This window comes from Kogia breviceps, chromosome 18 (genome assembly GCF_026419965.1).
Source record: "Kogia breviceps isolate mKogBre1 chromosome 18, mKogBre1 haplotype 1, whole genome shotgun sequence".
In the NCBI taxonomy this organism is placed as follows: Eukaryota; Metazoa; Chordata; class Mammalia; order Artiodactyla; family Physeteridae; genus Kogia; species Kogia breviceps.
In genome coordinates, this window is record NC_081327.1 from 55127794 (window position 1) to 55152401 (window position 24608).

The 24608-nt window shown below is 59.9% G+C and overlaps 1 protein-coding gene across 14 annotated transcripts in view; it reads left to right on the plus strand.

The window, feature by feature from the left end:
- GSE1 (Gse1 coiled-coil protein) overlaps positions 1 to 24608 on the plus strand; it is a 418214-nt gene that overhangs the window by 342970 nt on the left and 50636 nt on the right. For 4 of the 14 annotated variants that reach the window (XM_067020279.1, XM_067020281.1, XM_067020280.1 and 1 more), the window contains exon 3: positions 19432 to 19476. The exons of 6 other annotated variants lie outside the window; for them this stretch is intronic. In XM_067020279.1, the coding sequence (XP_066876380.1) occupies positions 19432 to 19476 (45 nt within the window). Of the gene's footprint in view, positions 1 to 18956; positions 19040 to 19431; positions 19477 to 19899; positions 20090 to 20182; positions 20399 to 24608 lie in introns of those variants that run through there. 4 more of the 14 variants (XM_059045494.2, XM_059045498.2, XM_059045495.2 and 1 more) reach the window with 3 other exon arrangements.

Genomic DNA, 24608 nt, shown 5'->3' on the forward strand with positions numbered 1-24608 from the left:
CTGATGGCACAACTGGGGTTACGCTGACCATCTTCGAGCTGAAGGTCCATTGCTTTCATCAGACCCTCAGGAGAGAACCGGACCCCAACGTGCAGGGTCCTCACTGGGCAGCCCCTGGCTTAGTCCGGGGCTCCTGGAGGCCTCCTGGGAGCCGGATTGTTGAGCCAGTTCTCTGCAAACTTGCTAACCTCCCCGCCCTCTCCCCCCACACAGTGGAACCCAGGGCCCTGACTCAGAGAGGGAGGAGGCCAGGATGGCAGTTCAGAGGTGAGACAAGAGGGTGGGGGTGCCTAGGGCGTCCCCCACTCCGCCCCGTCTCCCAGGGGCTGCGTCTCAGTAGGGAACTGGCTTCTCTGTGAAGAGAACCATCCCTCCTCCTCCTGGCCTCGCTGGGCTGGGGTCATGGGGACGGTCACTCGGGTGCTGGCTGCGGAGGGAAGGGCCTCCCCACCGGGCACTGAGATGGGCCCTGGGGCCGGTGGAGCTGGTGCTGGCGGGCTGTTGGGTCAGCATTCAGACCTCACCGGGACTCTGGCTGCTCCTTTTCCATTTTCCACGCTGGCACCGTCATGCTTCCTAGGGGACGCCTTGCATTGGTTCTTTCCTTTCGAAAGTGAAGAGCCAGGCGCCGCTCTAGGTTCAGGGGGTTCATCCGTGAACAAAGCAGGTAAAAATCCTGCCTACCCGTACTTTACCCTGGAGCAGAACTGTCGGTGCAGTATTTCAGGATGATGGAATGTTCTAAATCCGTGATGCCCAAATTGGTAGCCGCTGGCCACTGTCGAGGATTAGTGAGACTGAGGAACTGAAGCTTTTGTTTGATTTGATTTGAATTAATTTGTATTGCAGTTTAAGTGGCACCTTGGCCGGTGACCACCCTCCAGAAAGTGCAGATCTAGTGGAAAGAACACCCGTGGTACGAACTGATTTTCTATGTGGTTTTCCTTTTCTGACGCCTTTCCTATGTCTCAGTGACCTTCACGTGTGTCTGTGGGAGGAAGGTTTGCCCCCCTTCCCCACACTGCAGGGGGAGGAGGGGAGGAGCTTTTCTGGCCACAGCACCCCGCCTACGCTGAATCACAGCAGATGCAAAAATGTCACTGCACCAGAACACAGGTCCTTGAGAACAGGGACCTTCTCTTACGTTGGTTTTTATATTTAACTTCCAGCCCCAAACCTGGCATTTCAGGGGCTGGTCAGATATCTGTTGAATGAATCAGTGAATGATAATCCCAGCTCTGCTCCGCCATTTGCCAGCTGTGTGACCTGAGGCAAGTTACTCACCCTCTCTGTGCCTCAGTTGATGGGAATAATGGTAGCACCAGCTCTCAGGGTTGTTATGAGGCTGATGGGGTAAGACGCCCAAAGCGTTTGGAGCAGGATCTGGGACCAGTGCTCTGGAAGTTTTTGCTTTTATTAGTAACAGAGGAAACCAGTGATGATTCCTGGCCATCTCTACCGGCCGCCTCTCTCCGGGTCCCTCCTTCCTCTGCTCAGCCGTCTCAGGGGCAATCTGGAGCACTTTTGGATGTTAGTGCGTGTCACCCACACCTTTAGAGTGGCGGAGGAAGGAGGAGTCGTCATCTCCATTTCCTTTGTTTGGACACTGAGCCCAAAGACAGGTGACCTGGCTGGGACCGCACAGCTGCTTGGTCAGTCGCGGAGCTGGGACTGATCCTGGGTGTCCTGCGTCCTGGTCTGGTCACTACCCGAACAGACCTGTCCTCACCGGCTGAGAATTGCGCACATGCACAGCCTGCCCTGCCCCCTCCAGCAAGGAGCCTGCCCTGGCAGGCTGGGGGCTCAGCGCAGGTCCGCAGGTCCGGAGGCTGCCTGGGCCGGCCTCACCCACACCGGCCCTGCAGGACACCACCTGGGCAAAGAACCTCATTAAGCCTCAGTTTCCTAATCTGTAAAACGGGCCCCCTGGTGCCGTGCCTCCAAGGTGGTGATGAAGAGCAAACAAAATAATTCACAGCAATGCGCTGAGTCTGGGACTGGTCCTGGGAGAACCTTGGAAAGTCACCCGCATCCGAGGGTCCAGGTCCCCTCCCCTCCCCTGCTCAGAGACTCCCCAGCCGTCACTCACAGTCCTGGAGTGTGGCTTCGCCTGGCCTTGGCTCTCGGAGCCTCGCCTCGCCCTGTCCAGCCTGGCCTCCAAGTCGCCCTGGGGGGCGCGCCCCCCGTTCTCTGCAGCTCCTGTCTCGACAGCTGCCTTGACTTTCCCTCTCCCAGGGGCCTGATGTCATCACTCGGGCAGCCTGGAGGCCTGGCGGGGAGGTGTGATTCCCACAGCCGGATCCCCTCCCCCCCCTCCCTTATCCCCTTCCCCTCCATTCTCTCTCCTTCCTGCTACTCATCCTTGGTGACCCCCCCAGCCTGGCCCCTTAGCCTCCCCTCTCCTCGGGCCCCTCCGCTCCCCCTGGGGGCTGCCCTGTGCCAGCTTCTGCCTGTGTGAATGTCTAATCTCCAATTTTATTCGCTGGGCTCCAGCCCATTTGCATAATCCACCTAGTCACCCTGGTTTTAATTGCCCACAACTCTGCAGAAAGATCGTGTGGTTAAGTGGTAAATCATAATTAGATAAATAATTGGTTTGGCCACAGCAAGCTGCTTTTGTTACACCTGCCATCTGCTGGACCCGTTTTTTCTTCTGGCCAGAACAATGCGGTTCTGATGACATAGCATGCTGCTTCTCTCTTATGGGGGGCGGGGGGGGGTGCGAGCCAGAGGGGGCTTGAATGGAGGGGCTCGGAAGCAGAGCCTGGAAAATTGCCTGGTTGCTGGGGTCCGCGCCTGGCCTGCGTCTCCCTCTCCAAGTGGTCACACCACACAGTCGCCATTCATTACCGGCTTGGTTAATGCAGCCGAGTGGCAAATTTGACTTCTTTGCAGAAAAGGCAAGGAGGAGAGGAGCCCAGGGGAGGAAGGGACCAGCAGGGGCTGCCCCAGGCCTGGGCTGCCTGCGATTTGTCGAGTGGCCCTGACAGCCAGGGCAGGAGGCCCGCTGGGGAGGGCCTGGGCCCCATGGCGATGGGGGCAGGTGGGCAGAGGTTAGAACCCGCGGATATCCTTGCCTGCTGTGGTCAGCTTCTCCATCTGCTTTCCCATGTTCCAGGCCCCGTCCGTGAGCCCAGGAGTCTCTGGGGGAACTGGGGATCCCGGGCCGGCTGGGTGTGGCCGGGGGCCTTCTTCAGGGCTGGCCTGCCTTCATGCTTTTCTTCCACCCAGCCTCAGTCCCCTAGCCCACCCGGGACTGCTTCAAATTGTCCTTCCTTCTCTCACTCGCTCGTGCAGTCATTCAACAAACGCCCATGCTTCTTCCTGTGTGGTGAGCGTAAGTTCGAGCATTAGTCCCTGTGAGTCAGACCTCCCTTTGCGACTTGAGGAAGGTCCATGACCTCCTGGAGCCTGTTTCTTCATCGGTGGGACAGGGTTCATAATTGTCCCTACCTGTGGCCTGTGGGGGCACCAAAGGACATGATGGGGATAAAGCCCGTCAGGCGACACCTGCAGTAAATAGATGCCCAGGATATGTGGTCGCTGGGCTGCATGAGCCGATTAGGACCGCCGATTAGGACCGCCGATTAAGGGATGGCTGTAATGGAAGTGGCACCCAGTGTGGTGGGAAGGACCCAGGGGAGACGGGGCTTGGGAAAGGAAGCCCAGGTGATAAAGAAAGGAGAGGAAAGGCAGGAGCCATCCAGACCCGGACATCCCTGACTCCAGGGCGCCCGTGTCTCTGCTCATGACAGACAGGCCCCTGCAGCCCCGCTCCACACGGCACTCTCCCGGGAGGCCTTGCCCAGGTCTTGCAGGCTAGCCCATTGGCCTTGAGTGTCTAGTCTTCCGGAGTCTGCATCTGCAGGAACCCAGGAAGCCTCCTTTCTCTGTGCGGGCTCGACTTCTCCTTTTCAGCCTCACAAAAGGCACCCTGAGAGCTCCAGACCCCTTGGGGGAGAGAGGACGTGCCCTCCCGACTGAGGACCCCAGGCGCAGATTGCTGGCTCACTGGCCTCATGGTCTTATTGACCAGAAAATACTTGTATCTTCCCAAAAGCCCACTGAGGTATGTTGGGAAAATTTTGGACATGGTCCAAGTGGCTGGGATTTTGGAAGGCAGACATGTCCTGTGTTTTTGCATCTATCATGTCTACCCATCTGTGATCTATCCTCCATCTTCTCCCACTCTCTGTTCCTTCCATCCATCCATCCATCCATCCATCCATCCATCCACCTATACACTCACCCATCCATTTATAATGTCTATCCTTGGTCTAAAGGCGGGACCCTTCCTCCTTATCCACTGCCATGTCACCCCTCCCAGGAAGAAAGCCGTTGCTCTTCTGACACCGTCCTGATGGTCCCCCTGCCTGGTAAACGTTAGCTGCGGACCCCTGTCACTAACTTGAGAAATGAGGCGTCAAAACAATTCCCCAGGGAGGAGTGTTCTCAGACTCCTGAAATGTTTCTAGACTACAGCTTTCCAGGAGACCCCTGCTGGGGCAGCTGGGGGGCTGAACTCACTGTAGTTATAAGCTCTGGATTCTCTCCTAATCAGATTCTCTGCCTTGTTTTGTCCACGAGCCCACGTGTACCTCTCAGACCGAATATCTCAACCTTTGGCTGGGAAAAATGTGGTCGTTTTTTGATATTCTACATCTGTGTTTTCCAGTATGGTAGCCACCGGCCACATGAGGCTATTTAAATTTAATTTTTAAATTTTAAGTTCATTAAAAGTTAAATGAAATTAAAGATTCAATACTTCGGTTGCACTGGGCGCGTTTCAAGCGCTCAGTGCAGCTCAGGTACGGAGCACTTCAGCCATCGTGGAAAGCTCTTTTGGACAGTGCGGTTCTAAGTGTTGACTCAGGCGGTCTTTTTATTATTTTTTTTAATTTTTATTTTTATTCTTGGCCGTGTTGGGTCTTCGTTGCTGTACACGGGCTTTTCTCTAGTTGCGGCGAGCAGGGGCTACTCTTCCTTGCGGTGCACGGGCTTCTCATTGCGGTGGCTTCTCTTGCTGCGGAGCACGGGCTTTAGGGCGCGCGGGCTTCAGTAGTTGCGGCACGCGGGCCCTAGAGTGCGTGGACTTCAGTGATTGTGGCTCGCGGGCTCTAGAGCTCAGTCCTCAGTAGTTGTGGCGCACGGGCTTAGCTGCTCCGCGGCATGTGGGATCTCCCCGGACCAGGGCTCGAGCCCGTGTCCCCTGCTTTGGCAGGTGGATTCTTAACCACTGCGCCACCAGGGAGGTCCCTCAGGCGGTCTTAAATAACTAAAAGATGGGCCGTCCTCGGCCGTTACTGGTCTTGAGTTAGCTTTTCCTGGGTTCTCCTGATAGGGGAGGGAGGACTGAGCTGAGAGTCAGATTTGAATTTCACCTTGTCAGTGGTGCTGTGTGACTTGGATTTGATCACTTAACCTCTCTGGGCTTTAGAGATCAGACTTACAGATCTTTGGATCCTTCTGTCTTGGAATAATAGAGAGGAAGGGGAGACGTGGGCCCAAATAGATATGTAGTATTCTCCAGGCTTGTTAATAACATAAAACATAAAAATGGCTGTGGTTCCTTGGAGCTGGTGCTATACAGTTTCAGGGCGAAGTGGTGTGTGAGGGAAGATGTTTTTCTTTCTCTCACTCTCTCCTCCTCCCGGGCATGTGTCCCACCTCCTGTTTCTTCAGTATCTCATCTCTCAAGAGGGGAGCCTGGACACGATGATCCAGAAGGTTCTATGTAGCAGATCCCTGCTTTCTGGGTCCCTGTGGGCTGCACTGGGATTTGTCAGCACCAGGTCTGGGCCGGTCACTCCAAACTTCCCCCGCCCTGCCTCTTGTCCCCTCACCACTGTAAATCCTTGCCCTGACCATCAGGCTGCTGGCTTGGGCCACCCCTAGAGCTGGGTCACCCCCACCAGCAGGGCTCGGCTTTCACAGGGGCACCCCTGCTCCCAGCGGGGTCTGGTTTTCTGTGTCCTACCTCCAAAAGACAACGCAGGTTAAAAACCAACTCCGATCTTTCAGGACTCTCCAGGATAATTTACAACGTGCTTCAGAAAGCCCCAGCACTGCTAATAGCTGAGCGGGGACACCTAATCCCCCTCACCTGGACCCCGCTTCCTCAGCCTTCTTGGAGAAGGGGCTCCCCCAGTGGCTGAGCGCTGGGGATGGGTGGCCTGGCTGGTCTGAATGAGCTTGGAGATGCCTCCTCTCCAGAGTTCTGTCCAGCCGGGCTGGGCAGTGCCAGCCCCCCTTGTCTGCACGTGGGGTGCCCCGTGAGACCTGCCCAGAGCGGGCCCTGCAGCCCCTGATGGAAGCCACGGGGATGCTTGGGGTAACCGGCAGCGGGTGGCATCAGGAACAGCAGCATCTGTGGGCCCCTCCACACAACCTCCTTCCTCCTGCTCCCCCTAATTATTTTTCTTGGATCTTGTGAATTAAATCTTCCCGTAACCACAGGAGACGTCTCTGGGTAGGGCCCCGCTCACACCTCCATGCGCCGATAGAAGTTGTTAAATGAATAATGTTGACTTACGCTGGGGACCCAATTCTCTCTGAATATAATTCCCCTTCGAGTTCCGGGGAGCTTCGTGCAGAAACCGTAAAAGTAATAAACACGTCTCCACAGCAGAGGTTGGTAACGCTGCTTCGAATCCTTTTGGGGGAGGGAGGCGGGGAAGAGAGAAATTAAAATTACTTTTTAAAAGAAGATCACCCCACAGGTCAGATGACAGAGCAAGCTGGGGTGGCGTGGTGGTTCTCAAAGAGGGAGCCCCTGTTGAAAATGTAGATTCCTGGGCTCCACCCCCAGTCTGTGGGTGATGGAGGTGAGGGTGTGAGCCCTGCTGAACTTGTGGGAAAGTGAAGTTTGGAGATCGTGGGTTCCTAGAGCAGTGGGGTGAGTCTGGAGAACCGGCTTCCTGCTCAGGGCCCGACCAGACCGGCTGTGATCACATGCTGTTGCATTGCACGTCTCTGGTGGGCTCTGCTTCTGAAGAGGCGCCAGGAGGACCACTTAGCTCAGGCCCCTCCCCCTCCCCCCTCCTGTTCCTGTTCCTGTGAAGCCCACGGGCTTGTCACCTGCGGGACAGGTGAGCCGGTCGCCCCCGCCCATGGGCAAGGGCTCTGAGAGGCGCCCCTCCCTGTAAGCGAGGGTGGCCGCCCTCCCCACTGTGACAGGCCCGACCCGAGCGGGCAAGGTCCCCCCCTCGGGAGCATCCAAGGCCTTGACCCTGTGCCCTGGCTCCCTGTGCTCAGAGGGCCTCCAGGTGTTGTGTAAGCATTTCCCCCAAGGGCTCTGAACAGCCGGCGGGAGAGACACAGGGTCACCTGGGAACAACGTGGCTTCCAGCGGGGCCTGCTGGAACGTCCCACCTCGTGTTACTAAGGGCGCTCGCAGATGGGGTCACGCAGCGTGGGGACTTTCCCAAGGTCACCGAGCACTCTGCGGGCTGAGTCAGGAATAGAAGTCCTGAGCTGGGCTGTGCTAGCCTTGGCTCAAATTGCTAGCCAGGCAGGTCTGCACGGGGAGCTGGGTGCTGGCGGGCGGTGGGTGGGGGGAGCCGCCAGGAGTCCTGTATGTGGGCCAAGAGGAGGGGCTGGGAGCTGTCATCCCCGGTTGACGGTGCAGGCCAGGCTGAGAGCTCTCTGCAGTGTCCCTGTCCTTCCTGGGAGAGGAGGCTGTTTTGCCCTCTGAGTGAGAGGTTGGTGTTGAGTGGGGATGGCCGGGTGTGTAGCTGGGAAGGTGCCAGTGGCGTGCCTCTGTGTGCTTCCTCTAAGGTCATGTGGGAGCCTTCATCGAAGACAACAGCAACAAAAAAAACCCAGCTTTTGCTTCCCTGGTGCCTCTTTTTTTTTCCTTTTTTTTTTTTTTTCAGTATGCGGGCCTCTCCCATTGAGGAGCACAGGCTCCGGACGCGCGGGCCCAGCGGCCGTGGCTCACGGGCCCAGCCGCTCCGCGGCACGTGTCCCCTGTATCGGCAGGTGGACTCTCAACCACTGTGCCACCAGGGAAGCCCCCTGGTGCCTCTTTGCAGAATACTGTACTCTCGGGGAGAGATTGGTGTGGCATCACTGATGTTGCATCTGACAAGGGCCGATGGGGAAAACCCACCCTCATGTGCCCTGGAAAGGCGCTCAGCATTTCTAGAACCAGAGGCTGTATATTCCGGGAGGTCCCTGTTTTGGGCTGAGTTTATTTGGGGGGAAGAGGAATGCACACAGCGTTTGTTGCTAACGAGGGTTCGAGTCCTCAGAGGGGCTCCTTAAACTGATTGAGAGGGATTCAGCAAACATCTGTTTAAGGGCTTGTGAAGGTCCAGAAATAAGGACCGCTGTTTCCTCTCCACCGTTGACTCAGCCTTGGTAAGCCCAGGGCAGAGAGTAAAGAATTTGAAATTTACCCCTGTAGGAGGGAGAAGGTCCCTTTCCCCTAGAGGAGGTTAGAGCCACATCTGGGAAGCCTACCTGGAGGAGGTGGAATTTAAGCTGGGGCCTGAGGGAAGAGGTAAGCAGCAAACAAAGGAGCTTTGGGAGAGGTGCCCTACTAGGGTGCCCCTAGTAGCAGGTAGAGCTGGCCTGAAGGTAAGAAAAGGAGAGGGGCTCCTAATCTAAATTACGTTGTCGAGAGAGGGTTGGGCTGGGGGACAGCAGGGATGGGAAAGTGTGGCCCGGGCTTTGTGCATCTAGCCGCTTCTAGAAAGGCCTGTGTGTGGGAGGGTGGAGGTGTGGGCTGGCCGGTACCTGGATTCGCAAGGCATGACCCGGGAAATGGGGGCTTGAGGTCTTGACGGGTGGAGGAGCCCAAGGAGGTGAGAGTAGAGGGCTGGGGGGAGGGCAGCCCAGGAGGGGACCCGGGGGCCCATCAGGAGGGCACAGGGAGGAGACCGTGGACGTGGAGGCTCTGGGCACCTTTGCGGGCAGCGTCGCAGTGGGACTGGGCCAGGGTCTGCGTCGCAGAGAGTCTGGGGTTCAGGCAGCAGGGGCTGGGCCGGCAGAGCAGCCTTTATGGTAGGTGGGGACGTGGCGCTAGGAGGAGGTGTTTCAGGATGGGGGCTTCGCAGCCGAGGCTGACGAGCCATAGGAGGGAATGCAAAGGCCCTTCTTAGAGCAAACAGGTAGAAGGTGAGAGGGGCGCCCCGGGCAGGATCGCCCTCACCCGACCTTCCACTTGGGGCCCCCCTGCAGACACCCAGAGGGGCTTGGGCAGCGGCCACCACCACCGGGACTTCCCGTGGTGGAAACGACACTTTGAATGAAACCCTTTCTCCTTGATTACTTCCATTGGTGAGGCCAAATTATAAAAACAGAAATGCAAGTGGGTCCTTGCACCCTCCGTGAGCCAGTGGAGATGGGGCCCAGCCTTGACCTCTCGTCCCTGGGGTGCCTGGCCTGGCCGGGAAGCGCCGAGGTCGCGTGAGGACCCGGTCATCTGCCCACACCACACTTGCCCAGTTGGCGAGTGATAGAGGCATCTGGGATTGGATTGTCCAAGTGATGGTTTGGGGCTTTAATGACAGGCAGGAGATAATGAATCCAGAAGTTTGTCAGGAGCAGGACCACCTTGAAAGGATGGGGAGTGGGGGAGGGCAGGGGAAGGGAGGGCAGGGTGTGGTTTTAAATGAGGGCTGGGTTCAAACCCCAGCCTTCGTCTCCTGCCCCGAGAGGCAGGCCTAGCACGTAGTAGGCAGGCCTAGCACGTAGTAGGCACTCAACAAATGTTAGCTCCCAGAACCCCGGCTGCTGCCAGGTGGAGCCGGGCACGTGGGGTGAGGGGAGCGCCCTGCATACACCTGTGCAAATCCTCAGGCCTGTACAGACGTCGGTTTTCCAGGGTGATTCGAATGTGAAGAACTTTGAAAGCTTTTAAACGTGCAAGGAAAATTGGGGAATGGAGACCTGAAATAAGTTTCTTTCTTTTTTTTTTTTTTTTGCTACGTGGGGTCTCGGTTGCTGTGCATGGGTTTTCTCTAGTTGTGTCGAGTAGCGGCTACTCTTAGTCGCGGGCTACTCATTGTGGTGGCTTCTCTTGTTGTGGAGCACGGGCTCTGGCTGCATAGGCTTCATTAGTTGTGGCGTGTGGGCTTCAGGAGTTGTGGCTCGCGGGCTCTAGAGTGCAGGCTCAGTAGTTGTGGCGCACGGGCTCAGTTGCTCCGCGGCACGTGGGATCTTCCCGGACCAGGGCTCGAACCCGTGTCCCCTGCATTGGCAGGTGGATTCTTAACCACTGAGCCACCAGAGAAGCCCCTGAAATAAATTTCTGAGCATCCCTTCAAGTTGGTGTGGGTCAGTGGCCACCCCGCAGGCTCGGCAGCCTGGGTTCTAGAACATATATATCTTCTCTTGCTGCTGGGCAGGGTCCTGTAGCTTCACCCTGAGCCCTGTCCCACCCAGATCAACCCAGACCTCGTGGTGAGTTGCTGCCCAGGGCTCCCCTGGGCCTGTGGCCTGTGTGGCCACCTGGCTGGGAGTCCAGACGCCCTAGTCTCTGAGCTGACAGACCCAGAAGAAAGGAAAGCCCCTCACCTGGTGGAGGACAGGTGGTTTATTTTTACAAAGAAGGGTTGTTCCTGAGAAGCTGATGAGGGAACCACCCAGATTTCTGCATCCGCTGGGTGTCCAGGCTGGGAAGGAGGATGTGTGCCTGCTGGCAGCGTGGATGTGAGGGGGCTCCCGGGCGCTCCGGCCTCCCCGCCACTGAGGGCCCACCCTGGCTTCCGGTCAGGGGTCCAGGATTGGGGGCTCCCCTGTCCCCGGTGATCTCTGGCGGGATTAGCTTCTCTGGTGGGGAGCTGCCACCCCCACCCCCCCGCCAGCTCCCTCCTCGTCCCCGAGGCCTGTGCAGGTTACCGCTGGCGGCTTTCCAGCCCAGTGGCCAGGTGGCGGGAGCCGGCGACAGGTGTGTGCCTTTCGGTGTCCTCCCCGAGGCCGGAGAACTGTTGATGGGGACAAAAAGACACAGATGGGGAAAGGACACTGCGAACCCCTACCCTGAGGGCGCAGAGGTCTCGCCTGTAGAGAGACAGTGCGTAGTGTGTCCTGTGGCGGGGGGGGGGGGGGGGGCGGGGGCGGTGGTCGGCGCCGAGCGTGGAAAAACGCCCTGGGACCAGAAACGCTTGCACCTGACGGGTTTCCCTCCTATTGCCCGAGATTCGCGAACAGAACAGCGCGCTAGGGAGTTTCCAGGGGACGCTCGACCTTGGGCATCTGCGTGGCGTCTTCTCCAGAAACTGCAGGCCCTGCCTCTCCCAACATCACGCGGGGAGGGGGGAGGCGACCTTCAGATTGGATCTTTTTTTTTTTTTTTTTGAATTGAGATAAGATTTACACAATGTAAGATGAACCGTTTTAAAGTGAACAAATTCAGTGGTATTTGATCCATTCGCGAAGCTGTGCAACTACTACCTCTGCCTTGTCACGAGACATTTTCTTTTTTTAAACCCCAAAAGGAAGCCCTGTATCTGGCAGCAGTCACTCCCCCCGCCCCTGGCAACCACTCATGTACTGTCTGTCCCTGTGGTCTGGCCTGTCCTGGACTTTTCCTCTGGACGGACTCACACACTGAGCGGGTCTGGCTCTCTGTGTCTGGCTTCTTTCACTCAGCCTGCTGTTCACAGGGCCCGTCCTTGCTGTCACGTGAGCAGCACCTGCCTCCTTTTCATGGTCGAATAATATTCCGTTGTGTGGATAGATCGCGGGTTTTTAAATTCCCTTGTCGGTCGATGGACATTTAGGTTGTTTCCATTTTCTGGCCATTACGAATATGCCGGCACGAACGTTCATGTCCAAGGTTTTGTGTGTGTGTGTTTTTTTTTGGTTTTTTTTTTTGTGGTACGCGGGCCTCTCACTGTTGTGGCCCCTCCCGTTGCGGAGCACAGGCTCCGGACGCGCAGGCGCAGCGGCCGTGGCTCACGGGTTCCCGGATGTGGGATCTTCCCGGACCGGGGCACGAACCCGTGTCCCCTGCATCGGCAGGCGGATTCTCAACCACTGCGCCACCAGGGAAGCCCTGTGTGTGTGTTTTCAAGTCTCACTGTTTATCCACATCGGAGTCAGTATCAGGCCTTCACTCCTCCTTATGGCTGGATAATAACCCACTGTATGGACAGATCACACGCTTGTTTATCAGTCATCCGTCGGAGGACACTTGGGTTGGCTGGATAATTTTGAGGACACGTCTCTGAGAAGGAAGTCAGGACTGGGTGTTGTCAACATTTTAAAAGATGACAGAGCCAAGAACCTTTGGTGGCCCACGGGGTCCCACCTTCTCTCTGGCTCTCCTCCCATCCATCTGGCTCCACAGACCCTGCAGGTGACCAGCCAGTAGTACTGACCCTGAAGCCAGCACAGGGCTGTGCCCAAAGCCCAGGTCTTTCGAGAGAGCAGGCCAGCCCGACGCTGCCTGGTCCCAGAGCGGGCCGCAGGTCCTGATGCCCCCCAGTGCCGATGTGGCCTCCCTGCCCGCCCGTCTGCTTCCTTGTAGAACTTTATTTGCTGTCTCCTTCTCATCCACTTCCTCCTCACACCAAATGTAAGTCATGCTGTGGAGCTCCAGTTGTGTTCCAGGCACCATGCAAGGCTCTTTCTAGCTCATTATCTTGTTTCATCCTCACTCTAAAGCTGGGGAAGGGGTCGTGTTGCTTGCATGTCAACAGCTGGCAAAAGCGGTGCACAGTGAGCAAGGTGGCTGTTTGCCCGGCCAGGTGGCCGTCACGTGGGCTCAGCCCCGCTGTCTGTCCTTTGACCCTCTCCCCTCCACTCTCACATCCCTCCCACACGCCAGTGGGTGCTCTCAGAAGCCGCGTTTTGTTTTGTTTTGTCTCTGGCCGAGCTATGCTGCTTCTGGGATCTTAGTTCTCCGAACCTGTGCCCCTGCAGTGGAAAGCGCGGAGCCCTAACCACTAGACCGCCAGGGAATTCCCAGAAGCCATGTTTTGAAATTTGTTTTTTGGATGAGTCTGGAATGAGGTTCACACCAAGATGATCGGGAAGTCGTGTTTAGGAAGAGATGGTGAAAAAGATCAGCATACGGGGGTTCCGTGGCTGGAGGTAGAGTGTGGTGAAGCCAAAGGACAGTTTCATAGCTGCTCAGGGCCTTGAACGCCAAGCCAGGCCGTGGCCCAAGAGCTGAGCGGGCATTGCTGGGACTGGAAGTGTTTTCCTGATGAGAACAGAGGTGGTGAGGACAGGATGCTCCAGGGGAGAGGGGATGTTTCTGGTGTGGTTTTCGCTTAATTGACATTGTTGAAAATTACTCATGTGCCGTTGATTTCGGCCACGTTCTCTGCTGCCCCCGTCCACCCTGGAAGTTTCTGCTCCTGGCCTGGAAAGCAGAGCCTGGGAGTCTACACTGCACGCCCCCTCATTGCAGCTCTGCCAGGTAGATGGGCCGCAGAGCTGAGATCTCATGAAAGCCTGCTAAAATAAGGCCACTCAGGAACATGTTCCCTCTCACGGCTTTATGTCACAAATGTTGACAGGAGGAAAACGCGGCCAGGTTTCTCTCAAATATGAAAAGTGGGAACTAGGCATGTGAAGAAGTGAAAACCCGGCCCCCCAACCCCAGACAGCAGCCTGGAGGGGGAGGGGCCCTTCCGGCCCCCATTTCTCCATCCGGGCAATGGGGCGGCACTGCCCTAGCGGCTCTGCGTGCAGCCGGGGTGAAGCGTTCTCCCAGTGCTGCCCATTTCGGGTGTGCACAGGGCGTGGGGAAGCGCTGTGCCTTCCCGCAGACTGTCTTCTTGCTGGAAGCTGCAGCCTGGGGGCCACTTCACTCAGCCAGCGGCCCCGGGGAGGAACCACTTGGGGAGAGTAACCTGCAGCTCTCCCGAGGTGGCTGGGGGATGGGCAGGCCCACCAGGAGGGTGTGGACCCCAGCCCCGCGTGCTTGCCCTGGAAAGGCCTCAGGACTCCCACGGAATGCCTGGGCTCCCAGGTGGGCACGGAGCTAGGAGGGTTCGTGCTTGACCTGTGGCAAGGCCGCCCAGGCCTGCGTGGATGGCTGGTATCTTGCAGGAAGTAGAGGGGTGTTGGGAGGGGGCGGGGAGTCGCCGGTGGCAGAGAAGTTCAGAACTACCAGCCTGGGGGCCTCCATGGACCCCCAGCAGCCTGTGAGGTCTCCCCCCCAGAGCTGCCGCCTGCCCGAGAGTCCGAGCACCCCCACCATCCTCCCTCCCCCTGCCTTGGCCTGGCCTGCCCTATAAAGTTTAAAGGTTTTAAATGCAAATATTTCTCTTTTATAGATGCCAGCTGTCTCCAGAGAGCGCGTTTCCTCGCTGCTGAACTTTATTGTCCAATTAGCTTCCCAAATCTGGGTACTGGAGAGCCTGGGGGGCTAGGCGCGTGGAGGGGGAGGGGGTCGCTGGCTCCTGCAGTGGCTCTGGAGCTGGAAGCTGCCCCCCCCCCCCCCCCGGGTACTGTGTCGGGGGTGGGTCAGAGGGGGGCGGGGCGGGGACATCCCTGCCAAGGTTGGGTGGGAGGCGCCCTTCAGATTCTGGGGTCCAGGAGAAGAGGCAGGAGCTGGAGCGGGGGCAGTTAGTGGGTATTCTTCTATTAAAAAATAAAAATAAAAGCAGCCAGCCTGGTGCGCACACTGGCTTCCTTTGAGTCCCTCTGGAGTGTCCCCCCTCCCCGCCTGCTTTCTAGCCGCGCCGCGGCTTCCCCATTCACCGGGGCTCGGCGGCTCACAAAGCGCAGCAATTAGAATTGAAAATCTATGCAAAACAGCTGTTAACTGATTGTGAAGGAGTGCAGCTGTGGGGGGGGTGCAGCTTGGAGGCCGGCACTGAAAGGGCAGGAAGTGTTGGGGCAGCCCTGGGTTAGGAGGCCAACGCCTCCTGCCACCTCGTCCACCGGGGTCGGCTGGGCCCATGTTCCCTGGGGGTGACCTTGGCTACTGGACAGCCGGCTGAGATGGTGAGTCGGCGGAGGCTTCCCAGGCCGGGCCTGGATGTGCCCCCGTGTCCCTGGAGAGCCTGGCTCCTCCCTGGGGGGCAGAGGGGGATGGGGAGAGAGCTGCCATGGTTTTCCTTCCCTTTATCCTTGCTGCGGGTCTGCGTGAGATGTGATCGTGCAGAGGCTGGGGCTGTGTCACCGCTACGAGATGAGAGTCCCTTCCCCTCTGGGTGTACCCACTGTCTCTCGGGGTGTGGGGAGGGGAGTTGTGGGCTCCAGCGATCTCTGGGGAGGCCCAGACACCCCCAGTCCTGCCCCCAGCTCTTGCTAAGCGTGCTCCGTCCTGTCCCTGACCCCAGACCATAGCTCCTCCGTGGGCTGGCCTGGGAATCTATTTCACACGCCCTCTCCATCCAACCCTCCCTGCGCCCCCCCCCCCCGCCATTATCCACGACCGCTACCCTGTGCGATCGGCATCTAAGAGTGGGATGTGGTGCCTGGAGAGATGAATTCCAGAGGCCAGGATGGGAAAAACCTCCTTGGAAGAGATAAGATTTAAGCAGGGCTTTGAAGAATGGAGAGGCTTTCTGGGCCAGTGATATCTGGCTGGAGAGAGAAAGGGGACTTCGGAGTGTAACCGATGGAGGTTTGGCGGCAGGGCAGGGCAGGAGGGGCTGGGCCCGGAGGGGGCGGCTGGGCAGGCCCCCTGTCCCTCAGCCCTTCAGGTGCCTGGGGGTACCCTCTGCGCCGGTAGCCTTCGGGTGAGTGGAGCGCACTCATGCAGAGGGACTGAGCAAATCTCGGGGCTCTGGGTGGTGGGTCCCCCAACCCTCCTGGAAGGGAGGCTGATTTTTGGACACCAGGACGGCCAGCTGGAGATGCTGAGATGCACCCCCCCAACCCCCCAGACCCTGCCCGGCCCTGATATATCTACAGCAGGTAGCCTCGGAGAAATGCTGCTGGGTATAGGACATCCAGCGTCTGGATCAGGCTTGCATCGAACGTGTGTGCCCTAGGCAAGTTAATTAACCTTCTCTGGTCCCCTCACCGGGCTTTGTGATGGAGGTCAGGAGGCCGCCTTGCAGGGCCGAGGGGATTAAATGACAGGAGTTGAGCAGTTTGGCACGTGTTAGGTGTCTGGTAAATGGCAAAAATGAACCTCCCTTCACACCCACACTGACGTCCAGGTCCCTGACACTTGTTTGCCAATCAGGTGCTGAATGGGGTGGCTGGGGTGGTGGAAAAATGACGGTGGCGTACAGCCCTTATGGGCTAGAACACCTGGTTCGGGTGGGCGACACAGTTAGCCTAAGTCCTGCTGATCCCGAAGGACACAAGATGATAAAGAGCGGGACACAGGATTCCCTTCCCTGGTATCCAGGGCCCTTCACAGGCCAGGGGCTGGATCCGTGCTGGGACGCGGTGGGGGACAGTTGCAGGTGGTGCCTCCAATGCAGGGAACCTCACCTGACTAGTAGGTGCCCAGGTGGTGGTAGTGGTGATGGGTAAGTCGCCAACCCGCTCTCCTGTCTTTCCAGTTCCTTGCTGCCTTGAAGCGCCCCTCCTGTCAGCACCTACCCCCCACCCCCCGGGGCCTGGCAGTTCCAGTCTGTATCTGGCAGGCTGGTGCGTTTGTTGAGTGACTAAACGCCCACCATGTTGGTTAGAGGCATGCCTTCCTTTCTGGCAGATCCCTTGTCAATTGCCTCAGGGGGGTACGTTTAAGGGGCTCCTGGGGCTTTTCCTTAACAGGGCTTAGTACTTCTGGTTCCTGCTCCAGCAAGCACGGTTCAGATTGACCCGAGTCTGGGGGCGTGGGCAGGTGCCCACCAAGCATCCCGTTTGCCCCTAGCAAAAAGGAAGCAGGAACCCGGTGAGCACGGTCATCAGGGCGGGTGTCGCCACCCTGGAAAGCGTCCCCATACGTCCCACCTTAGGACGGACCCTGGCCTTGGGTACAGCTTGCGCTTTTACCCTGAACCTTCTTTTTCTGCCCGGTTTCCAGGCGTATGGGAATGAGGCAGAGGAGGTGCAGAGAAGGAGCACTTTGCCCAGGGAGAGGGCTGGGAATGGCTGCGGGGTGGGAGCTGCCACCAGGAGGGGAAGGAACGGCCCCGGAGGGAAATGGAGGGCGGCCAGCCTGAGCCCAGAGTGGCGGGAAATTGAGTCAAGCTACAAACCTCGTTAGCGGGGAGCGCGCAGGCTGCAGGAGAGCAATTCCCACCCTTAAACTCAGAGGCCGTGCTCCCGGATTACTAATTTCCTCAGGCCAGGCGCGCTGACACTGAGTGTCATCCATCTCTGCCGTGCCAGCCCTCCTGGTGGCCGCCAGCATTTTCTGGCCAGGGCGCGCAGGCCAGCTCGCTGCTGCCTCCCGGCGGTCGCTGGGGATCCCTGCAGCTCCCCGCAGCCTCCGCGGGCAGTTCTTGGAAAGGGAGACTGCAGGTGTGAGCAGCTCCCAGCACAGCTCCCATTGCACCAGCGTGCACGTGACCGTGAGCAACTCTGGCCTCGACTTCCTCGTCTGTGAAACGGGGATCAGGCTACCCCTCTCGCAAATGCAGTGGAACCAGATGTCTACAGGGGAGGGATCTGCCAACTCTAAAAACTAGCCACATGATGAACCCCACAAAATTTCACATTTGGCCATCGTGGTCCTTCTCAAACAGGTGGAAGAACTTGACCCCAGCCCCCAAACCACCACCACCACCACGAGGGCCTCCCCAGGGATGAAGGGAAATAAGCTCGAGCACCTCGTCCTGGTGAGAGAGATTGGGAGGTGGGGCCTGGGTGTCCGGACCTGCACTGGGCTGGGAGGAGACTCCGGTCCAGGTGCGAGTAGTTTCATTTGTTAGTTACTCCCCTCCCCTCCCCCCCCCCCCGCCCCCGCAGCCTGTAATCCAGGTGGGAAAGGGTTGGAACCGCCCCCAGTGGTTTTTCATTTTGTTTTTCAGGCCCTAGGCCCGTTGTTGAATTCTCTAACTCCTCCCTCCCCCTCCCCCTGCCCCACACTCCCGGCGTGGATGGAGGCACCCCCTTCCTGGGCCCCCTGGCCGCGGTGAATCTGCCGGCCATTGCTGATGATAAATTACCGGAGGCCGCGCTGCGGAGACACCGTGTGGTGCGTAAATTAAAGCGTCGTCGGGCGGAGGCCTAGGCCCGCAGGAGGGAGGCGCGGCTCGGAGAGAGGCGGGTGGTGAAGCGAATGCGCCCCTCCCACGAGGTGCCAGGGCCGGCCGGCGCCCACAGGTAGAAGCCAGTAACGGCCCCCGGCTCGGCCTCGCAGGTCCGTTTCCTTTTTCGTTTGTGGTCGGCCAGGAGCCTTGTGCAAGGCGAGGGGCCGATCCGCGTGCGCTCGGTGGAAGGTGGAGCAGGGGAGTGGGTGGCTTGGCGGCGCCCATCTGGGGCCCTACCCCTAGCCCCCCAGCGGGCACACAGGCGGGTTCTGCTCCCCGCTGGCGCGGGCTCCGACTGCTCCAGGCCCGCCAGCGTCATCGGGAACAGATGGATGGGGGGTGGCAGGCGCCCAGCGCTCCCTCCCGTCGCAATCCGGACTGGCGCGGGGAGGGAGGGAGAGAGAGGGAGGAGGGAAGGCGGGGGAGGCTGGGCCCGCGGGGACGGCTGCGTGCGCGCCTGCCAAACGCGGCGCGGGCATGTCCCGGGGCAGGTTTGGGGCTGGCAGAAGCGCGGGCTGGCACCGGCGGCCGAAAGTTGAAACCCGCAGCGCGGCGCAAGGGCGGCCGCTTGGGGCGGCGGGGGGGGGGCGGGGAGTGGGTACTGGTTTGCCTCCGGGCTCAGAAGTATGAAAGCTGTAGAGGATTTTCAAAAGACGATGTACGGGGAGAGACCCCGGGCCGTCCGAGCAACGTTGGGAGCTTCGGACGCGCGGGGTCGGAGCCCGGGGCGCCGGAATGCGTCAGGGCCAGGGGTGTCGGGCAAGGCCTGCGCCCATTAACCCGGCGCTTCCGGGAGACGCGGGCCGCGCTGGGGGTGGGCTTGAGGCTGGTCGTCTGCGCCCGCCGCCGGTGGGGGCGGGGCGGAGCCCGGCGCTGGGGGGAGGCTGGGGCCCGCCATTCTTCGCCGTGACGCTTGTGGGTGCCCAGGAATTTCAGGACGCTCCCTGAGTCATTCCAGTCTGTCAAGTGCTTGGGTGAGGTGGGGGGGTAGGTGCCAGGAATGGGGAGGCGCTGCTCTGGGGCCAGAGGCCCAGTGGGTCGTGCCAGTTTCTGGAGGCGGGCGGCCTCGCCTCTGACCGCAACCCCAGCTACTTAATGACCCCCCGGGCGGAGCGGCGCCTCCGTGGGCTCTCCAGCCGCTGGGACGTGGGTTCTTTAAAGAACTACCCCCTGTCCCCCGCGCTGTAGGCTTCCCAAAAGTTCTTTCAAACGAAACGGGAAGGCGGAATTCCTAGAATTTTGGGAGGAAGGAACATAGGCCCCAGTTCTTAACATTCAACCTTTTCGAGGTGCGGCCGAAAGAGGGTTTTGGGGAAGATAAACGCACAGAGCCGACCTTGTATCTCCCTCCCCTCCCCCAACACAGACACCGGCTCCGAGAAAGTTTTCCTCCAGAAGGCCTCCAGAACACGTGAGTTTATCCGTTCACTCCTTGTTGGGCCCGCTTTGTGCCAGACACACTGTTCTAGGCGCCGGGGAAGCGGTCGTGAGACGCAGGGGCGCTGCTCGCTTGGCGGGCGTGTTGCAAAGTGACTGCTCCCTACTTTTGGAATCAAGTGCTTAGTCTTGGACACCAGTGTATCTGGGACCTCTGAGCAATCGAGCCACGGGCCCCCGGGAGCCTGAGGGTGGCACTTTCCCTACCTCCTAGTGTCCTCGGCTCACCTGCCCGGCCTGGCTGGGGAGGGGCGTGTGCCCGCGCGGGTGTACCCGGGCGCTCGTCGGTGCGCGCGCGCGTGTGTGTTTGCGGCTGAAACCCGACACCTCCCGCTGGCTGAGGTCAGGGAGCCGGGAGCGAGCCAGTGGCCCGGGAGTGGGCGGTGTTGCGCTTGGGTGTGTCCTCGGCGGCGGCGACAGCAGCAGGTGTTTCTTGGCCGGGGCCCCGGAAGCTCCACCTCCCCAGCGGGCCCGAGCCGCCGCCGCCGAGCAGCCCCGGGTGAGATAAGCAGTTTAGACAAACACTGGGCGAAGGTGGCTCCAGCATGTGTCAGGCGAGGCGGAGCTGTGGGGCCCTGGCATGAAAGGTGAGCGCGCCGCGCCGGCGGGGGGCGGGGGGCGGTCTCCGCGCTCGCCCCCCTCTCCAAGTTCGCGGGTTCCGCTGGGGCGGCAGCCAACGGCTCCGGGGCAACTTCCCCGGAGTGTGAACGGCGATAAGAGCCAGGCGGGCAGGCATGCGACCAAAGGTCCCCCCGCCCGCGGCGAATCGTAGTCTGGGCGTCCGGGCTCCAGGCGGGGGCTCGGGCCGCCGCGGGGCTCGGGCTCGGTGGCTGCGTTCGGCGAAGGGCGCTTAGAGCGTGCGGCGAGTGGGGAGCAAGGGAGCTGGGGGGCTCTTGGTGAGCTGTCTACACTCCGACTCCGGAGTGAAAACTTTGCGGTGGAGGGGGAGGGAGCGAGGGGGGGCGGCGGTACGCCCCCGCGGCAGGTGTTGGCGGCGGCTCGGGGTGGGGGGGGTGGGGCGCTTGCCCGCCGGGGCCGCACGTTTTGTTTTTTTGTGTTTCTCCCCTCCCCCTTCCCTAGGAGCTAGGGAGACCGCCGGGAGGGCGGGACTGTAGCCTCCGGGGTCTCCGACCCCCACGCCCTGCTTCCCAAGGGCGCGCCCCGGGCTCCGGTGCTTCTTTCCTCCCTCTCCACTCCCCCCCCCCCGCTTGTTGGAGCCGTTCCCCTGCCCCTCCCCCTGCTGAAGATGGCTGCCCCAGCCTCGGAGGTGGGAGGTGATTGCATCCGCCGCCCCCCACTCGCAGTGTCCTTTTTCCCCCTCCCTGGCCCTTCCTGCTCCGCCTGGATGCGCCTCCCCGCCCCCAGCCCGGCGGCCGCGCTGATGGGCGGCCAGTGGCCCGACCGAGTGGAGCCGATTCAATTATATTGCAGCACCAGAGACACCTCCTCGGCTGCCCGCCCGCCTCTCCAGCAGGCTAATTAAATTCCCTTCGTGGAGGCGGAGCGGGAGTTGGGCTCGCCCTCCCACCTCCCCCTTCCCGCTCCTTCTCCAGGGCTGGGGAGGAGGGGGGAGGGACAAGGGGGCCACTTAGAAGTGTGCAGTGGAGACTGAGGCGCAGGTCCCGGGGAGAAGAGGTCGCCCGGATTGAGTGAAGTGTTGCCGCGACACCCCACGTGATGGGCCGGGGTCCCTTGCTGGAGCGCCGGCTTTAAGTTTGGAGGGCTGTGTGCACGACGGGGAAAGCACCTGCCCGCCGGCTGGGTGGTGGATACCAGCCGAGTTGAGTCGATTTGCTTCTTGTTTTGTAAACTGGCCTTTGTCTGGGAAGTGCGTCTAAAATACATTAAACCCTTGTTAACCCCTGCAGTGCCTTATCTGGGGCCCACACAGGCTGTGGTTTGGAAACAAAAAGCGGGACCACCGGATGAAAAAAAGGGCTGCTTTTGTGAAAAGCTGGAACAAAGGGCCCAGCGGATTCTGGGTGGGAACCTCCCCGCCTAAGCCGGTTTCCAGGCAGAGGGACGGGAGGGCAGAAGGTCTCTTTGGGGCACTTTGAGATGTCCCCTGGTTGGCTGGCTGGGCCCTCTCCCCTGTTATTCGCCCCCCCCTCCCAGGGGAAGGTGGGGGGACCCCCCCAGGTGAGCAGGCTGCCTCTGGGCTGCCCTCAGGTTTACTTAAGCTCGGGGCATGTAAGTGTTGCTCAGCTCCTGTTTGTGGGTTGCCTCCACCCAGTCCCTGAGGTTCAGGCCGCCTGACTCAGCCCGGCCACGCCACAGGTGACGGGGGCCCAGGGCGCAGGCTCCGACGGGCAGCCCGTGTGTCATCCCGGCCGCCGGCTTTACAGGGGAGTCACCGCCCCGCCTGCCCCGGGGACTCGGAAGCTCTCCGCAGGCCTGGTTCTGTGATAACAGCTACGAGGATACTTCACGAGGGGCCCTGTCAGCACAGTCCTGACCCCTGGGTGAAAGCGAGTGCTGGGTTGGCCTGCGTCACTTTGTCTCACTGGGGCGAGGAGGGAAGGGGGGGCGCAGGAGCAAGGCTTTTGACACTCAGATTTTTCTTTCTGTGAACCGTGTGGGCGGTGTGAGTCTGGAGCTGGTGAGCCGCCAGGCCAGTGACCCGAGGTCAGCCCTGCCTTGGGAGGGGAGGCTGCGAGGCCCGTCCGGGTTCCAGGCACCGTCATATCTCGGGGGCCAGGCCCTGGCCTGTTGGGGATAGCTTTCCACATCCTGGCTTGCTAGAGTTGAAAAGGGTTTAGGGGGCCCCCTGCTGGGTTTTCTACAGCTGCTGCTGGCCAGCCTTCCCCCCGCCCAGTTAAGCCACAGCCTCTGGGTTTGTGGCTCCTGCCTGGAGAGTTCTCAGTTCCGCGGGTGATTCTAATGTGCAGACTGGGGCTGGGCGTCAGTGCCCTAACAGAGGAGCAGGGGCCAGCACCCGAGCCCACGGCAAGCAGCGGACCCCTTTGGAAGCTCCCATGGCCTTTGCCAAACCGTGCCCGCGGGCAGACCTTTGGCCTCCTAACTTCCGTGTCTCTCGGGGAAGGTCAGGGGCTGCAGATGTGGGAGAGCCTTGGGGTTTCAGAGCAGAAGGCACTGCCTGCCTCTGGATTCAGCACCTCTGGCCTCTGGCTGGAAGCGACAGCAAACTGCGCACAGCGCCACTCTGTGGCAGGCCTCGGTCCTGCACCTCCAAGCCGGACACCTCCCCAGCCCACTCAGTCTCTAATGGCCCTTGACCCTTTGGCAGGTGGCGTCCCCGCTCTCCTCTCCCCTCTCTGAAGGAGGAAGGGCCTCTGGGCTCAGAGCCCCTTCCTGAAGGGTGGGTGCCTGCGGTTCCTACTTGGCCAGAAGAACACAGGTGAGCAAGACCTGGCTGCTACCTCTCTGCTCTTGCCCCAGGAACTCGCAGGGGCTTGTGGAGTCAGCCAGCAAGGCAGGTTTTTCCTGGCCCCATCCGAAGGCTTGGAATTCCCAGCCTGGGTTACTCGAAGTACACGCCAGGCTGGGGTTGGGTGGCAGCGCGTTAATTACCTCTGTTAGGGCGGCACAGCAGCCTCCAAAGCACAGGGCTGCAGGAGGTCTCCCGTCCCCTCTCCTGTCCCGTCCCACCCCCTCCCCCTCTCTGCCGGCAGAGCTGTTTTTCTAAACTGCAGGCACCCATGTTTCGGGTGACATTTCAGCTCGGCCACTCGCTTTCCTCTCTCGCCGAGTGTGGTTTCCCCACGCTGGCCTTGCTCCCCGGCCGAGGCCACAGGCGGGAGGTGACGTTTGGGAGTGTTCTTGTCAATGAGAATTTACTGAGTGCCCACGCCCGCTGCTGGGAGGTATGCACACAGCTAACACCGCTGGTGCCTCCAGAGCGGCCCTGTGCGCGCCTGCCAGAACGTGCGGGGGGCGGCGGGGGGGGGGGGACTTTTAATCTCGCCTCTGCAGCTTCTTCTCCCCACCAGCCTAGCCAGCGGGATGAAACCATGGGCGTTCGTGCTCCGTGCCCTGTCCCTGTCTTTGCTGCCGTGCCCTGTCCCTGTCTTTGCTGGGGCTGCTCTTCCGCCTGGAATTCTCCAGTCAGCTGCAAATCCCAGGGGCCCCTGAGACCACCTTCCCCTGCCCCTCCCTTCCCCCTGCCGTGAGCTGGTTCAGAGCGGAAGCCGCCGCAGAGCTGGGGAAGTGAGAGCAGCCTCTGGAGAGGGTGGGACGGAGGCCAGACCTGGAGAGAAGCCCATCTGGGCTGCTGATGGGGGAGGAGGGGGACCAGAGTTCACAAGCATCCGTGGAAGAGAGGGGATCTGGCTGAACTTGAGGCTTTGTGGGGTCCTGGTTGGACTTGGGGGGGTCTCTGGGAGGTGACTTTTTATTTTAATTTAAAAAAATTTTTTTCCCCAGTTGATAGACTTTTTGTTTTTCTTCTTTATAAATGTATTTATTTTTGGCTGCATTGGGTCTTCGTTGCTGCATGCGGGCTTTCTCTAGTTGCGGCGAGCGGGGGCTGCTCTTTATTGCGGTGCACAGGCTTCTCGGTGCTGTGACTTCTCCTGTTGTGGAGCACGGGCTCTAGACGCACGGGCTTTAGTAGTCGTGGCTCACGGGCTCTGCAGCGCAGGCTCAGTAGTTGTGGCGCACGGGCTTAGTTGCCCCGTGGCATGTGAGATCTTCCCGGACCGGGGCTCGAACCCTTGTCCCCTGCATTGGCAGGCGGATTCTCAACCGCTGCGCCACCAGGGAGGCCCTGGGAGGTGACTTTTAACTGAGGAAGGATGTATGTGGGGAGCAGGAGGCCCCCAGACCAAGTGCTCACTCTTGGCTGTACTTTAGGCTCACCTGGGGAACTTAAAACTCCCAGGCCGGACCTGTGACCAGTTAAGACCCAATCTCTAGGGGTGGGGCCCTGACAGCTGTATTTTATAAACCCCCAGCTGAGCTAGCAAGGCCTTCTGCCGAGGGCAGAGCAGGCAAGGAATTCCTCTCCTTGGGGGAAGGTGGGCCCAGGCTTCTTAAGGAGAACTGGGGTCCCATGTAGGAAGCCAGAGTCTGCCCTGTTCGCCCCAGAAATACACTGGACTGGGTAGACCTCTTCCGGCCGGGGAGGCGGTGGAGGAACAGTGCCCA